The following is an 18638-nucleotide window of genomic DNA, read 5'->3' on the forward strand; positions in this document are numbered from 1 at the left end:
ATGACCAAGAATACTCAATGGTGGAGTACTTTGGTGAAACATTGTCACGTTACTGTCTTTATTCAGTCTACATGAATGATTTATCCAATGGTTAACCGGAGCTAGAACTTCAGTTGTGTCTGTAGAACATTTTCTCTCCATATAAAATCTACTGCCATACACGAGTAGTTCTACTTTTGTGAGCTTTAAACAACTGAGCTTTATGCTTCAAACTCCGGATTCTAAAACACATCCCACCCCTAATTTAGAAGAGTCACTAGGGTGCTTGTGTAAACTACACTGATTTTAATTAGTGTACATTTCTCATCTGGGTTATGAACATTTTCACATATGGTCATCCATTGGGGTAGATGATTCATGTTACAATATTTGACAAACATGGGTTCAAGATGCCGATTTAACAGGTGTTGGGAAAGAGCATGGGATAATTCTATACTTGGAATTCCAGGGTTGAAGGACCAATTGAGTCATTAGTTTTCAGATTCTTTATTGTCAATTATTAAGCAAAGGCTAGTAGGAGTGGCCCAACCCCACTTGAAACATTTTGCTGGAAGAAAACCAACTGGATTATTTCTAGATTTGACATGGGGAAATTGTTAGAATTAAAGGCAGCCAGAAGGACCTTATGGCTTCAAATTACTTTGCACTTCCTTTTTCAAGAGCAGTGTTTAAGTTTCACATGGCAAGTGGTGATTAAGGCATTTTATTTTCCACCCTTGTTCTCTAAGCTTGGCCAGTGTAAGGGGTTTGGGGTATATGGGAAGGAAGAATTTGAGAAAAATCAGGGAGCTGTGGTGGTGTGGGCTGCCACCACTGGCAGTGGATCACTATTTCATCACACATGGTCTGAGTGGCTTTTGACTTGACCACAATTCTACAAATAGATTATTTTGTGGTTTGAGTACCCAAGGCCTCAAGATACAGCTATTTATACAATGATTGAAGGATTTTTTTCCTGAGCAGACTATATAATTGGACCTGATTTTTTTTTCTGTTTTGTAAACAGTTCCATAGGCATTAACCCCAAAGCAGAATGATATTTAGATGCTGAAATATATGTCATAGTGTGTGGCATTCTTGAATTTCTGGACAAATAATGACTTAAAGTTCCAGACAATGGAATATTTTGCAGCTAGTAAAAAGGATGAAGTGGAGCTATATTTTCTATCAGGGGGATAGGTCCAAAATATATATTTAAGTAAAAAAAAAAAACCGAAAACATGTTGGCATATGAATAGAAAAAAACCTGGAAAGAATAACTATTAATGGCCTCTTCAGGGTCTACTTCTGAGGCGTTCCCTTTTGGTAGGGGATAAAATATATTTATCTTATACTATGTGCCCGGGACGGTGCTAAGCATTCCAAGTACTTAGCATCGTTGTATTCAGTCCTTATACCCTCCCTGGCTGCCCTAGAATTTCTGTATTGGAGGTGGTTAGAGGTGTCAAGCTGCCAAGAAAAGGGGGCCTAGGTGCTTGTCTTAGCTGTGTTCACCTACCAGGGACACTGACTGCTGTTCCCAAGATTGTTTATTTGGGATGGTTTGGTGAGGGGTGTGGGGTGCTGAAGGAGATGGGAGGGGGTGATTACTCCTCCAAGCAGCCCCTTACTGCTGATACTGCTCACAGTAATCCAAAGCAGTAAGTATTATTGTTATCACCAAGTTATAGGTGGGGAAACTGAGGCACAGGGAGGTTAAGTGATGTGTCAAGTGTCATACAGTTATTAAAACATAGACCCAAGATTTCAATCCCTATCTGTTAAAATGCCAAGTTTGGGCTTTTACTTTGCATTTGTTTCAAGGAGACAATTTTACTCTCATAATTAAAAAAAAGAAAATTCTAAAATTCCAATGGCCTGTCTAAAAAATGTGAGGAGCAGAGATGAAAAGAATATACATATGCAGGGATGTTTTAGCACTGGGAAAGCTGGGGGTCAAAGTAGAACAAATATCTAATGTGTTAGGGGACAATGCTACCGATACCCAGTCCGATGTGGCCTTTTATTTGTAGGTTTTCCATCAGAGATGAATTCATGTGCCTATCTGTTTTTACTTTTTTTTTTTTCTCTTAACAGGAGAGATTTGCAAACAGTATTTGAGCATCATGGAGCTTTTAGGTTCTACTTTAACGGCAACTTATGCCCACCCTCAACCAATGCCGACCAGCTGTCTACCCGCCATCAGCACTGTGACATCAAGCTACAGGGACCGCTTCCCCCACTACAACTTGACCCATAGCTTGAGCCTTCCCTGGAGACTGAACACGTACTACAGAGTGGCCTCCAACCTGCCGGGCTTGGCCCCGTACTGCACCAGAGCCCAGAGGGAGTCCAACAGCACCATGCTTCCTTTCGTGTCCAACAGAACCACCCTCTTCACCAGGTACACTCCCGACGATTGGTACCGATCCAATCTAACCAACTACCAAGAGTCCACCACGTCCCGACACAACGCAGAGAGGCTGAGGGTAGATACATCTCGTCTGATTCAAGACAAGTACCAACAAACAAGGAAAACCCAGGCAGACTGCACCCAAAACTTGGGAGAACGAGTCAATGACATCGGGTTTTGGAAATCTGAAATCATTCATGAGTTGGACGAAATGATTGGAGAGACAAATGCCCTCACTGATATTAAGAAAAGGCTGGAGAGGGCTTTGGTGGAGACAGAAGCCTCACTTCAGGTAGATACGAGCACTTATGATAAAAGACACTGCATTTTCGTGATTGCAATCCACTGGCTGAATCTCTGAGGCTATTTATACGTTGAGTCGTTTCACATCACCTGCAGGAGCCAACCCCTGATCAATAAATCTGTAGCTGGTTTCAGCAATGGTAAAGCCATTGCCATTTTACATGTTATATAGAGCAACCACCTAATTAGAATTCTGATTGCAAAACAAAGAAGGCTCATTAAAGAGATATGATTAAGATGCATGAAATTGTATGGTGAAAATCGCATCTTCTCATCTCTTAAATGGGCTGCTAGATCACTCTTGTCCCTGGGTTAATGGAAACATTACTTGAGGTTTATTTTTTTACTATCCTTTTCTATTGTTATTTTGTTCTTTTTGTTCTTCTAGTCTGTGCCATGAAATACCTCCTGTGCATACTTTGTGGTTCTGTTTCAGGGCACAGTGAAAATACCAAATGAGACCATTCCAGGAGGTGGGATGAGTTTGATTAAGTGGGGAAATGGGACAGAGGGTAGGTCGGTGACCTTGGTAATGGGGTGGGGGCAAGCTGGTTGCCTCTGACCCAGCTTCTGAGTGGGCTCAAATCCCCTCTAACCCTCTGAGCACATCACGGGCTCTTCAACCCCATGGTGCCCACCACCACCAAAAGAAGACATTCTGTTTTTGAACAGGTATAGATGAGAAATTATTTTGGAAGTTGTAAATATTTTGATGTGGAAAGCTAGCCATGTTTCGTGGTGGATGATGATGCTTGTCTGACTTGTTTGCCATGTGAGAAGCATCTGCGAAGGTCTATGCCATGGCAAAGGGTAGCTGGAAGCTAGTGGTGTGAAGGGTTTGTTGGTCAAACCCACACACTTTTTACTGCACCCCCTTCCCATTTACAAACACACACAAATACACACACTTCCAGAAATCTTGAGATATCTTTTTAAATGAACTCGTCATGATGTTTAGGTTCAAAAGCCCTTGATGTCCTTCCCCAATCCCAATCCCACCTCATTTTGAGGATTGCTAGTCCATTCTACACCCCATCCTGCCCCCCACTGAATCTTCCTTTAAATGATAGCCACTTAACCTTTATGTAATGTCTAGGAGAGATTCTGTTTCTTCCCTTAGCACTTCTTTCAGTGATGACTGCTCCCCTGATTGGGGTGGGTCTCATTGAAATTTTTTCCTGCTGTATTTGTCCAGATGTCCTTCTGTGTTTGCACGTTTACTATCACCCCAGTATTAGGAGGTCTTGATAAAAATTGGAAAGAGTTAAACACATAAAAGGATGAATGTCAAAAGGGCAAATACAGATGATCAACTAATATAAGGAAAAATGTTAAACTTAATATTGAAAATGCAAATTAAATCAATGAAGTAGCCATCTTTGGCTTATCGAATTTATAAAAATGACAATCACATCTAGAGTTGGCAAAAGTGCAAGAAAAGGGCACTTTGTGTATTGCTGGTGGGATTGGCAATTGGTAGCAACTTCCTGGAAAGCAATTTAGTTATGTGTATATATATATATAATAATAACACACTATATTATTCAAAATATATTTATAATAATCAGAATTCCCCTCAACTCAGTAATCCCTCATTTAGTAAATATAAAGTATATTATAAAAAAACTAGAGGTTTGTTCAAAGATTTTGTTCAGTGATATTATAACCAGAGTATAGTGAATATACTATTATATTTTAAGTTATTAAAAAATTAACACTATACAGTTTTCCCATGTCATGAATACTCTTTGAAAAAGCATTTTAACAGCTGCATAATGTCCTTTCATACATAATTTATTGTTAGCAATCTAAGCTGTTTTCCATTGGAGTCCTTAACATATTTTGTCTCAAAGAATATTTCTTGGCTTGGACCTACTCTTTAATGCTAATCCTAAAAAGCATAATATAAAATTGTAAGGACATTATAACCTAAATTTTGTTAAAAAAACCAACAAATGAAACAGTGATGGGATCATGGCTAAGTCATATTTTCATTTTTCTTTTCTATATATTTTCTCTTCAGTGGGTAAGGATATTGTTTTATGATTAGGAAAACAATAAATAGTACTTTAAAAATAATCACCTGGTAATGGAGAATCTATTGATTTGTTTCAGAAACGAGTCGTTACAACTGCTGTCGCTGATGGTAGTGTGTGTTATGTGCGTTTCTCTAGGTGGCCCGAGAATGTCTGTTTCATCGAGAGAAGAGAATGGGCATCGACCTGGTTCATGACGAAGTGGAAACACAACTACTGATGGTAAATACGGAGGCAAAACTCCAATAGCAAGCAGCCTAGCTGCAAGATTGTGCTTCGTATGTAGAGAAAAAAATGATGCTACCTAAAGCCACTTAGAAGTAAGGAGTTATCATATCAGACATCCGTAACTTTTAGAAAGATACATTTTTCTTGGTTGTAAAGATAATATATGTTTACTGAAAGAATTTGAAAAAATACAGAAAGGGATAAAGAAAGATCAAAATCACCTGAACTGCTATTAGACAGAAAATCCCTGTTAAATTTGGAGTGTTTCAGTCTCTTTTAAAATCATGCTTAGATAGATACCACCCAACTCGCATGAATACACACAGACATGTCTTTAAGATTAGAATCATACTTCATATGCAACAGAGTGTCCTGCTTTATTTGTTGAATATTATGTTGGGGTAATTTTCCCATATCATTATTCTTTTAAGACATTTTTGAATGGCTGCATAGTGTTTCACAATGTTCAATCTTTTTCTAAAAAAAACATCATCCTTTCTTGTTGAATAGTTACGTGGTTTCCCTGTCTCCCTCTTTTACTTAATTATATCTATTTTAATAAAAACGCAGTATATAAAATGTTATTATTGATAACTGTATGATTATTTTCTTAGAATACATTTCAGGAAATGGAATTGATGGGTCAAAGGGTAAATGCATTTGGAAAATCTTTGATCTATCACCATCCAGAAGTTTGTGATCACAAACGCTCTGCTCGGCTGATTCTCCTTCTAGGCTCTCCTCGCCTTCCACCAAGTAAATATGATTTAGTTCTGAGTTTTCTGTCTTTTGCTTCCTAAACTTGCTCCCGCCAGATGTCCTGCATTCCTGAGGTTTCAGCCACCATGTGCCGGGGCCTTCCCAATCTCAGGACACATCAGTTCTGCATCTCTAACAGCCTGGCAAACATTTTTACTTTGGTCACACATCTGTTGGGCATCGTCGTGAAGTGACCATCATCTCCTCCACTACCTATGATCCATTTCCAGCTCTCATAAATTATTCCTCTGATTGCTTCTTGCCCCTTTCTCTTCCCTTCCATCCCATGATTGTTCTAATTCTTTTCCTGCTTCATTGCTGGTTAATGTGAAATCCATAAACATTTTCCCTTCCCCCAGCTTCACTTGGATCTATCCTATACATCATCCCCACTTTCTCCCTTGTGACCTTATGTTTAAAACCGTTCTTCAACTCCCTGGTTCCTTCAGGAGCAAATCCACCGAGGCCCTCCATTGGTAGCTCCCCACTAACTTCTCGGCACAATCGTCTTCCGCCCCAAATCCATCTTTATCCTGAACCAGCTTGGTAGGGCCCTGCCTCTTTGTCTTTGTTTGATTGTTAAGACCCAGTGAGTCCTTGGTGAGAAATTAAATAAGATGAGCTGGCAACCTGGACATCGGAGTTCTTTATTCCCACAATGGTCCCTTTTAACATTGCATTAAATTTTTTCAGTGGCCCATCACATCGAGGGTGAGAAGCAGAAGTATTTTCTTTGCTCTTTCCACTCTTCCACTTATCTGGTCCCCTGAGAGAGGTCTGAGTTGCAGTGGTGTGCTCGGTGGGGCTTTCGCCACTGCGGAGAGGCTGTGTAATTCTACTGTGCTGGTGGGCCCGGGTGATTCGGGCTAGAAGAGCCTCATGAAATAGCTTTGCCAGGAGGGTTCCGTGCTCTGCAGTTTCTTCTCTCCCAGCCTCCGATGAATCTCGCAAGTCTTAAAATTATCGTCTTTGACTTTGTCATCGTAAACAGATAACAATTGACCAGCACTTCTCCCTCGGCCTCTTGCTCTCACTAATTCCAAGCTGCTCTGCCTGAAGTCAATTATAAGTCACTTCTGACAGCTTCACCTCGTGAGCTTGCCCTCACACCAACACACTATGGCATTTCCAAGAGAGGTCTTGAATCTGGACCACTGTTAGTGTCCCATTGGTTTAGTACTGGCTCTCAGACCTGGCTGCACATTAGAATCACCTGGAGGCTTGAAAAATAATCACTGTCTGGGTGCCATCCCCGGAGAGCTTGATGCAAATCTGGAGTGGGCCCCAGGCACTGGTATTTTGAAAATATTCCCCAGATAATTTTAATGAACAGCTGGGGTTAATAACCACTGCTTGAGAGGTTTAGGCTCTCTTAGGGCCGCTTTACCTAAAAGCAACTGGATCTGTAATGAAAGGAATGGGTCAAGAACTGAGGCAAGCTTTCCTTGAGACTAAGCGATTCAAGCAGTGACCATATCCTGCATGGCTAACTTACTCGAGGTAGGGATATTAACAAAATGGACATCAAGTTTTAGAAAAGCTAAATGAAGAAAATAGGTAGCTTTCAAAGGCTTATTTGTGAAAAAGAAAAAAAATATCCACACACGCGGGTGCAATGAAATATTTTCTCATGAATTCTGTTGGCCAAAGCTCTTTGGTTTCTGCTCTCCTTATTCCCACGAACCCTTCTGCCCCCAAACATCTGACATTCACCATCTGACGTTATTTAGATTCACAGACCAACCATTAAGCATTGTTGAAGGATTTTTTTAAACACTAAGAGTCTCATTAAATGTAACTTTTTTTTCCATTCCAGTAAAAGTGCCAGGAATTTGCACTCTGGCAGATTGTACACTCAGTGTATCTGCACAGTAGGGTTTGGGGTTTTAGATGTTGTTTTCTAAGCAGCATTCCATGACTCTTTTGCCAACAACTCACTAAAATAGTAAAAATAAATAAATAAACAAAAATTTAAAAATGGGAGGAGAACCATAGAAAAAGACGAAAATCTGGCAACACTAAAAACTAAGACTAATGCACAACCTACTCTCAGAATGTGTGAGACATCTCCACTCTGCGTCAGGTGGGGGAGCTTTGGGAACAATTTGTGATGGAAATTTAGGTTTTCATTTACTCCATTATTTCAGAGTATCAAAAAATCGGACATTAGGGGTATCACCTAAATAAACTCTAAGCATATATTTTACATTAAGCAATTAAATGATAAAAGAATGAGAGGGTTATATAGCTAAATAATATTAGTGCAAACAAAGCCTTTATGAGTAAAATAACATAGGCAGAACCCATTAAGGGGAAATTCGATAGATTTGATGTCATAGAAACTATAAAAATCTATATATCAAAAATGCCATGCACAAAATATAGAGGCAAGGGCCCAACTGGTAAAAAAAAAAAAAAAAAGAGAGAGAGAGAGAGAAAGGTTTTTAACACAAATGGTGTAAAAGGGTTGCTATTATAAATATATTAGGAATCCTTATAAATTGATTAAAAAACAAACAGAAAATGGGTGAGCACATGAACAGGCAGTTCATAAAAGAAGAATGTCACAAGATTCACAAATACATAGAAGTATGCACCCTAATAATAATAATTATTATTATAATATTATTATGCACCCTAATAATAAGATGCAAATTCAAGCAGGTTTACTGTTTTGAGGGTCTTGTCACATTGATAGGGTGCAAGGTGAGGAAACGGCACCCTCATTTCATTCCTGTAAATGGCACTACTTTTTATTGCTCTTACTATTAGAGAAGTTGTGGTTTTTCAGAAAAATCATGCATGAAATACAGGGCTTCCGTATACCACCCTATTATGAAAGCCTTGCATTGGTGTAGTACACTTGTTACGATTAATGAAGGCACATTTTTCTAATTGTGTTATTATCTATAGTCCATGGTTTAACTTAGGGCTCACGGTGTTATAAGGTTTTATAGATTTTTGTTTTTAATTTTTATTTTAATTTCCCTTTTACCCACATTCAAATATATAATTCAGTGCTGTTAATTAGGTTCACATTGTTGTGCTACCATCACCACTATCCATTACCCAGAATTTTCTATCATCCCCGATAGAAACTGTACATTTTCAGCATTAGTTTCCTAATTTCCTACCTACACCCTGTCTCCTGGTAACCTGTATTCTTGATTCTGACTCTGTGAGTTGGCTTATTCTAATTATTTCATATCATTGAGATCATCTACTATTTGCCCTTTTGTGTCAGTCTTGTTTTCATTCAACATGATGTCTTCAAGGTTAATCCATGGTGTCGCATGTATCAGAACTTCATTCTTTTTTTTTTTTTTTAAATTAAATTCAGTTTTATTGAAATACATTCACACACCATACAATCATCCATGATATACAATCCACTGTCCACAGTATGATAACATAGTTATGCGTTCATCACCACAATCTATCTCTGAACATTTTCCTTACATCAGAAAGAACCAGAACAAGAATAAAAAATAAAAGTGAAAAAAGAACACCCAAATCATTCCCCCATCCCACCCCATTTGTCCTTTAGTTTTTATCCCCATTCCTCCATTCATCCATACACTAGATAAAGGGGGTGTGATCCACAAGGACTTCACAATCACACTGTCACCCCTTGTAATCTACATTATTATATAATCGTCTTCAGGAGTCCAGACTGCTGGGTTGGAGTTTGGTAGTTTCAGGTATTTACTTCTAGCTATTCCAATACATTAAAGCCTAAGAGGTGTTATCTATATAGTGCATAAGAATGTCCACCAGAGTGACCTCTCGACTCCATTTGGAATCTCTCAGCCACTGAAACTACTTCGTCTCATTTTGCATCCCCCTTTTGGTCAAGAAGATACTCTCAGTCCTACGATGCTGGGTCCGCATTCATCCTCGGGAGTCATACTCTGCGTTGCCAGGGAGATTTACACCCCTGGGGGTCGGGTCCCACGTAGGGGGGAGGGCAGCGAGTTCACCTGTTGAGATGGCTCAGTTAGAGAGAGAGAAGGCCACATCTGAGCAACAAAGAGGTACTCAGGGGGAGACTCTTAGGCACCATTACATACAAGTTTAGACTCTCCTTTGTGGTAATGAGCTTCATAAGGGCAAGTCCCATGCTCAAGGGCTCAGCACATCAAACCGCCAGTCCCAATGTCTGTGACAACATCAACACCAGTCCAGGTGAGGATGCCCAACACATCCACACCTTCCCCCAGATCCTCGGGGCTGGGGAGGGGGAGGCTGAAAATATATTTTTTATTATCTGCCCAAATTAGTCTAGGATGTGTCACTATTTCACTCCAGCCTATACTAACCTACCGTATCTCACTTCCTGTTCAAAAGAACTTCATTCTTTTTATGGCTGAATACTCTTCCATTGTATGGATATACTGCATGGTGTTTATCCATTCACCAGTTGATAGACATTTGAGTTGCTTCCATCTTTGGGCCATTGTGAATAATACTGTTATGAATATCGGTGTGCAAATGTCCAAGTCCCTGCTTTCAATTCTTTTGGATATATACCTAGGTGGGATAGCTGAGTCATATGGAAGTTCTGTACTTAACTTTCGGAGGAACTATCAAACTGTCTTCCACAATGGCTGCACCATTTCACATTCCTGCCAGCGGTGGATAAGTGTTTCTATTTTTTTTACATCCTATCCAACGCTTGTAATTTTCCGTTTTTAAAGTAGTAGCCATTCTAATGGGTGTGAAATTGTATCTCACTGTGGTTCTGATTTGCATTTCACTGATGGCTAATGATATTGACCATTTTTTCATGTGCTTTCTGGCCATTTGCATATCTTCTTTGGAGAAATGTCTATTCAAGTCTTTTTCCCATTTATAAATTTGAGTTGTCTTTTTGCTGTTGAGTTGATGGATTTCTTTATATATTCTGGATATTAAGCCCTTATTAGATATGCAGTTTCCAAATATTTTCTCCCATTGTGTAGGTTATTGGTTTACTTTCCTGGTAAAGTCCTTTGAGGCACATAAGTTTTTACTTTCAGGTCCCATTTATCTATTTCTCCTTTGGCTGCTTGTGGTTGGGTAAATATTTACCCTCTCCCAGCTTTTCCACTGCTGGACTTAGAGCAGCTAAGCCCTTGCTCCAGGCCACCCACCTCAGTTGTTTCTTACATTACTTTCCTTGTTTCAAGCTGCTTTTGCCGGAGGGCAAATTCTGGGAGGGGGCTTGCCGGAGAGGAGTTTCCCAAGTCAGTCGTTCCCAGCTGGAACAAAACCAGGGAATCATAAAGGGAGCACTGGCTGGCCCCAAACTGCCCTGGGGAAGGCAGGAGGGAAGAGCCAAGAAGGGCTCCGGGAGCTTCTTTCATGGCTCCCCAGAGCTGCACTTTCTTAACTCAGCACCTGCCCCGCCAGTGCAGCCCCTCCACTGTCCTCTGCATCTCTGAGGAAGAGACCGTCTTGTAAGTCTCCTCCTCTGCCTTTGGGTGGGATGGAACAGGGGCCACACTTACAGCTGGACCCCAGCAGTCTGGAGTGGTTAATCGAAAGCAGCGACTAGCGACTGGGCTGCACCCTTCCCCTCCCCCAGATCTTGGGGAACTAGCTTTTTATGTCCCTCTCTGGCACCTGCTATGCCAAGGGCTGGACCCCCCTGCTGCCTGCATGAGAGTGGGGCATGGGTGATGGTAACCCCTAAGCAGAAAGAACGATTCGCTGGTATTTTCCACAATTTACCAGCCTCTTCCTCCTGCTCTTTCTTGGATGCTGCACAGCGTTTTCTGCTGGACTCCAGAGTTTCAAAATAGTTGATGCAGACGGTTCCTGCCTGTTTAATAGCTATTCTGTGGAGAGACTGATTCCCACAGCTTCCTACTTCACCATCTTCCCACTACTTTTCCGAAGGGCAATTTGGATGTGCTTGTCAAAAACTTTGAAAAAGAATACACCTTCTTTGGCAATGTCAAAATATTTTATTGAAGTTGTTCATTGTAGCATTGTTTAATGTCATTGGAAAATGTTTAGGCTTAAGATGAAAAAGTGGGTCACAAAAGAGTATATGCAGTATGATCACTTTTTGCTTTAAAAAAATGACAGTAATTATACACACTCCTAGTGCTATTTTGATTTCCCCAGATTTCTAATGGGGAATGAGTTTCAGAGGGAAACAAATATTATTTAAAAAACTCTGATACAGCATGTTTGTTAGCTAATAGTATATATATACACAGACAGCATCAAAATGCTACTTATATGGTCAAATATGGGGGCATAGCTAGACTGGAATTTGTACCTGTCAGAGAGCTGGCTACAGCACACAATGGGGACAATGGTGGGGCTGGCCGTGTGGAGGTCAAAGACCCAGATCTGTCTGGGGTGATGTGCACTGCCAGAGGGAAGTCTCTTCAACTGTCCTTTTTCGTTCTCTGATTTTGCTTTGTCTCAGAAGAGTAGTTATTGTAAAGAAGCCATGCATTTAAATTCAATCTTGCACATCACCAGGCTTTTGATTTTTTTCTTTGTGTTGGTTTAATAAAGGACCAGAGATGGAAAGAAAACCCCACATTTTTAACTGTGTCAAAATTTGTTCCACGACATAATTTTTCTCTAGCCCAATAAAGGGTGAATCTCAGTTTCGTAGTTAGATTACTATACCATGGAGGTGTATAAATAAATAAGGGGATGTAAAATCGGTCTCTTGTTTTACTCCACAATTTTTCCAGAGAAAAGGTCTTTTCCTCGATGTTTCGTTAGGTTGTTGACTTTGAATGTTGTATTCAATAACAAAAGCATTAATGTGGTTTTTTTTTTCCCAATTGACTAGGAAGTTGATGTTATTCTGTGTTGTCAAGAAAGAATGAAGCTACATTTGGATAAGGCTATTGCCCAACTTGCGTAAGAGCTTTTTCTGTCTATGCAACTTAAAATCTATCATTAAATGATACTCTTCAAGTGTGCCATTCAGACTTCTCTTAGCTTTTATAAGGATGCACACACACACACACACACACACACACACACACGTCTTATCCAAAGGTTAAGATGAGTACTTGCATAAATTCACTTTAAATTTTTATTTAAAGAAATAATTTTGAGATGCCATGGAAAGGATTTGGAGTTTGGCCAAGATGTCTTTTAACTCCAGAGACTTTTCATTCTTTGATAAGAGACTGACTTCTTGTATATGTTCAATCCTAACAGTTGGTAATGTGTGTTTCAAGGAAGGGCAGTGGGAAAAGGAGTGAATCGTGGTTCACTTGTGGGTTTCTTTTCCATCCCTCCTTGAAGACTCAGCCTCTCCTGCCTCAGCAGCAGACCCAGGCTCACTCACGTTCATTCTTTGGTTACACCATTGCAAAGTTCATCTCATCCCATCCCACAATAATCATTTGCCCATCCCACTCCCCGCCAGGATACAAATTCCTCAAGTGCAGTGACTATCTTGGCATTAGTAGGTACTGAATATTTATGGGGGTGGGGAGTGGGGGGAGAATAGCAATCAAGGGGAGATCTTAAGCAAGGAGAGCAGTTGTCAGCATAGAAAAGTGTTGGCTGAGCCTGCTACCCAACATTAATAGAAAGATCACTTCACCGTTCGGTTGCTTATGGCCATGGAATGCTGTTGAATATGTCATGCCAAAAAAAAAGACAATTATGCTGATACTGACGTTGTCAAGGATAACGTATGTTATACACAAAGAACTTGCTCAGTTTGCCCACCCTGCACATCAGGATCGACGCTTGTAAAGGTCAGAGAAGTTTACCTGGCTGAGATCTCTCTTGAGCTGTGGTTGGAAGGATTTTTTTTTTTTTTTTTAATTCAGAACGTTATAAAGACAGGCACAAGACTAGTTAACAATGACTGCCCATTCTTGGTTTGGTTAACTGTAAAGTGTCCTTTAGTAACTGTAAATATACAACAGTGTGATCCTGATAGTAATTTTTGGTTTCTGCTTCCCAGGAATTGCAGGAACACTTAGCTTGGCGTAGTGCAAAGAGTTGATTCTGTTCTGTTTCCTTCTGATCCAGTTCCTAATCTTCTTTTTCTTTTATAAACTAAAACCTAAGGCCCATATTTTGGGTTCTTTGCTTTTCTCATTCCTCCCTGGAATAGTTATGTCTCCATCTCACTCCCCATCACAAGGTGCCTCGTTTTTGGCCTTATCACAGTCCTTTGTAAAAGTTCTGTCTCTGCCTGTGAACTTGTTTGGAAATGGCTTCTCCAGGGTGAGTGGGGCCTGGAATCTCTAACTGTGGCCACCTTGCTCTGTCTAGGGAGGGTGACGAGAAGACGGTTTTGCAACTCCACATTTTAGAAGGGTCAATGGAGCCCTTGGTTTGAAATTTAGCTGACAATGGATTCTCATTAGGTAGCATCATGCAGCCACAAATCTTCCCATCCATGGGGTTCTGTCTTGAGCACCTTCCAGAGGAGACTCGAGAGGAAGCCTGCAGGATATCTTGGTTCTAGACCACATGTGAAAAAGACCTTGTAATGGCAGCCTCCCAACAGTTAGTAGAAGAGTTTCAATGTAATAACCTGAGGCTAGAGACTGACAACAGAAGTAGCGAGGTAGATAGCTTTCTAATCTTCCATCTTTTGTACCTTCTTTAGAATTCACAAAATGCGGATCACTCACATTCTGCTACCCTCCATTCTACTTTACAGAGAAAGAAATTAGCTTTGATGGTCAAGTGACTTGCCCAGAGGCCCAGGCTAAGTTGGAGGGAAGCCACAGCTAGAATTGCTTCAGTTAACTCAGTGCAATCTTTACAGAGTGGCTCCTGTATACCTAGACCACTTTGGGGTGCTGGGAATGTAGAAATGACCAGTTGCCCTACATTTTAAATACTACCCGTATGCCAGTGACTACCTAATTTTTATTTCCAGCCCAGACCTCTCCCCAAATTCCAGCAACCTACTTGGCACCTCCACTTGGACATTTATTGGACACCCCAAGACAAACGTGCCAACTGAACTTCTGTCCTTATCCTTGGCCTGGCCACATTAACTGATGGAACGCTGTCCTTCCGATTACTCAACTTTAGCTCTTCTCTTTTCTCACCGACATGCAATCTTGTAGGAGATTCTCTTGGTTGTATCATTAAAACATGCTCAGAATCTGAACATGTTTCATCCCATTGGTTCAAGCCACTATCATCTCTTGCTTGGATGACCACAATGGTCTCCTGATGGCTCTCCCTGCACCCTATAGTCTGTTCTCAACCCAGCCCTGGGATGATCCTTTTAAATTGTGTATCAGATCATGTCACTGCTACAAAGCCTACAGTGGCCCCTGTTTCACTTGGAGTAAAACAAGAATCTGTATAGTGGTCAGGAAAGCCCTGCATGATCTGCTCCCCTACTCCCTTAAGTCTTTGCTTAAATGTCACCTCCTCCAGGAGACCTCCTATCCTATTTAAAATCCCAGCTCTCTATAACCCATACTCCTGGTTCCCTTTGCCCCTGCTTTCTTTTTTGCATTGTCTTTCTAACAAATTGCATGCTTTGCTTATTCATTCTGTGCACTGTTTGTCTCCTAGTAGAATGCAAGCTTCTGTGGGCAAGAGATGGTTATTTTGTCCAATGATGTGTCTCAGGCTCTTAGAACACAGTAGGAGCTTAATAATGAATTGTTGCATGAAATGTTCCATAATGAGTGTCTCACCTTGCACCTATTCTTGCCACCTAGGCCTTTCCTTTTGGTAGTGGGTTCTCAGGCCTTTTCTCTCCTGGGCATGGCAGGGAGGACTGTGCATCTTAGAGCACACCAAGTTCTCCTTCTTCCCAGCAGGGTGGCTGTGTGGGCCACCAATCCCTCGTGCTGTTTCCCAAACACTCTCCAGCTCCTGCACTGGACTGCACTGGAGGTTGATTTTGACCCTCCTGGCAAACCCCTCAGGCCTCCCTTAGTGTGACAACACACTGAGGTCACTCTGCATGGGTAAGGGAAGCTCGGCCGTATACACCTTAATTTCTTGGGGGATTACACTTGAAGAATAGAGGGAAAGGAGTTAGGATGTAGAAGAGGAAAAGCAAGAGGGAAGGGACGGTGCAGAGATGGACAGATTACTTTAAGCCAGTGTCCTGTCTGGAACAGTCCATGTGTTGGGAAGTTGGGGCCTCAGCCCCTGGGTTCCAGATACCTGACTCCTGCTTCCCTGCACCCCTTCTCCCCACCCCAGCCCCTGCCACAAGGAGGGGGAAGTGAGAAGGGCAGGAGTGAGGGGTCTAATTACTTATGTGCTTGGGCATCTCTGGAGAAGCTCATTTCCATTGAGAAATTGGGTGTTGGATGAAGGAGAGATCGGGAGAGCAGTCAGGAGAGAGCCCCAACCCAGAAGGGCAGTTGTGCTTCCCCATATTCAATTGTCACCCAAACTCTAAGCTTCGCTTCCCCCACTGTGTTGCAGAACCAACAGAGCTTCCCAGCACGAGCTGGAGAAGGACCTGAGTGATAAGCAGGCGGCTTACCGCATCGACGACAAGTGCCACCACCTGCGAAACACTTCAGACGGCGTCAGCTTCTTCCGAGGGGTGGAGAAGGTCGATGTGACATAAGTCAGACCCACGGCTTTCATGACTCAGCTTCCGTCTAATTCATCCTTCTGCCTTTCAAAATGACTTGACCCATGAGAGGTCACTCTGGAGGTGATTCTTATGCATTACACAGATATCCTGTTTAGTTTTTAGTGTATTGGAACAGCTAGAAGGAAATACCTGAAACTGTTGAACTGCAACCCAGTAGCCTTGATTCTTGAAGATGATAGTATGACTATGTAGCTTGTAGGGTATGATGTGAAAACCTTGTGGCTCCTGCTCCCTTTATATGGTGCCTGGACAGATGAGTAGAAAAATGGGGACAAAAAGCAGATGAATAATAGGGGATATGGGATGTTCCAGGTGTTCTTTTTTACTTTTACTTTTATTCTTATTTTAATTTTTTTTTTTTTTTGGAGTAATGAATGTGTTCAAGTGCTGATTATGGTGATGAATGCACAACTGTATGGTGATACTGTGAACAATTGATTGTACACTGTGGATGATTGTATGGTATGTGAATGTATCTCAGTAAAATGACATAAAAAAGTGACTTGATCCAGCTTACAGATTGTCAGGTGTTGAATCACATCCCCCACAAACAACACAGCCACGCCATAATCCGTGCTCCTGTGGGTGTGAACCCATTTGTAACTGGGACCTCGGAAGGCGTTATCAGTTGAGCTTTGGACTCGTTTGTGAATGGGACCCTCAAGAATCCTATTTAGATGAGGCCAAGCTGAATTGCAGTGGGCCTTCATCTGCACGACTGGAGGCCTTAGAAAGAGAGGAAAAAGACAGAAACCAGTAGACAACAGAAGTAGAAGCCTGGGAAGAGAGAGAGAGATGGCCATGTGATGGAGAAGTACCATCACCCAAACTCCACCAACTCCGGGAGGAAGCAGGGTCTAGCCGACTTCCTGCGTTTGGACATCTGGTCACCAGGCTGTGAGCCCATACGTTCTCGGTGCCTAAGCCGACCCATTGTATGGTATTTGTTACAGCAGCTCTGGCAAACTGAGGCACAGGTGTAAAGGAAAAACGGGGTAAGACGTTGAAGGGTAATGGACTACATACTTCTTTCAACAAGTCTTCAGTAAGCCTGCACTTTCTACATCCCGCATTCTCTTTTAGAAGAATATTTATTGTTTATTTTTCTAACTATGGAAATAATGCCTGCTTGGTGCAGAAAAATCTAGAAAACACAGAAGAGCATAAAGCAAAACATATTTTGCCAGTTTATTGAATGAGTTGGACCCCATGGGGTATAGGCTGAAAAGCAGCTTAATTTTTTTTCTTACTACTGCTTTGACCTCTGCTCTGTCATTGGTTTATTTGCTGTCCCTTGTTGCAATTTTGGGCAGATTTCATGGTCTTTTCTGGCCACTTCCCCTTCACCAAAGTGAAATTCACATATAATAAAATGCACTTAGTGTCAGTATACATTTTCATGCATGTTGGCAAATTTGTATGTGATGCAACTACCACCGCAATTAAGATACAGCATTTTTTCATCACCCCACAGGTTCCTTTGTGCTCCTTCCAAGTCGACACCCCAGTACCACCCCCAAGTAACCACTCACAACCCCCTCCTTTTAAAGTGATTCCCCCAAGTGGATTCTCTCTTGTGGGGCTGCTCAGTCCCAGAGCCGCCTCTCCTGCCCAGCTGTGAGAAGGACAGCACAGTCGTCAAAGTTAACGTTTATATTCTCCAATTATGAATGAGATGCAGACCCTGCGCCTAAGTGGTCCCCATGAGATGCCTCTCACTTGGCTTGAGGTGAGAGGGAAGCATGTTCCTCTCCTCCTTGGACAGGATCAGATCACGCAGTTGGGACACTTAACCCTCCGTAAAGATCCTTGTGCTGGTTTGGATGTATTATGTTCCCCCAAAATGCCATTATCTTTGATGCACACTTGTGTGGGCAGGAAACATATTGGTGTTGATTGGGTTGGAGCCTTGATTGGATGTTTCTGTGGAGATGTGATCACTCAGCTGTGGGAAAGATCTTTCATTGGATAATTTCCATGGAGGTGTGGTCCTGCCCATTCAGCGCGGGCCTTGATTAGTTTACTGGAGCCCTATATAAGCTCAGACAGAAGGAGCGAGCTTGCTACAGCCAAGAGGGACACTTTGAAGAATGCACAGGAGCTGAGAGAGGAACTGCAGTTTACAGAGACATTTTGGAGATGGCCTTTGAAAGCAGACTTTTGCTCCGGAGAAGCTAAGAGAGGACAAATGCCCTAAGAGCAACTGAGAGTGACATTTTGGAGAGAAGTTGAAGCCTAGAGAGGAACATCCTGGGAGAAAGCCATTTTGAAACCAGAACTTTGGAGCAGATGGCAACCACGTGCCTTTCCAGCTAACAGAGGTTTTCTGGACACCATTGGCCATCCTCCAGTG

General features: G+C 41.7%; 1 protein-coding gene across 1 annotated transcript in view; it reads left to right on the forward strand.

The window, feature by feature from the left end:
- Positions 1-2105: 2105 nt before the first annotated feature.
- The window catches only part of TEKT3 (tektin 3), a 28257-nt gene continuing 11724 nt past the window's right edge, over positions 2106-18638 (forward strand). The window contains 4 exon segments of the mRNA XM_037809326.1: positions 2106-2684; positions 4870-4953; positions 12518-12588; positions 16108-16246. Coding sequence (XP_037665254.1) covers positions 2106-2684; positions 4870-4953; positions 12518-12588; positions 16108-16246 — 873 coding nt within the window.

This window comes from Choloepus didactylus, chromosome 18 (assembly GCF_015220235.1).
Source record: "Choloepus didactylus isolate mChoDid1 chromosome 18, mChoDid1.pri, whole genome shotgun sequence".
NCBI lineage: Eukaryota > Metazoa > Chordata > Mammalia > Pilosa > Megalonychidae > Choloepus > Choloepus didactylus.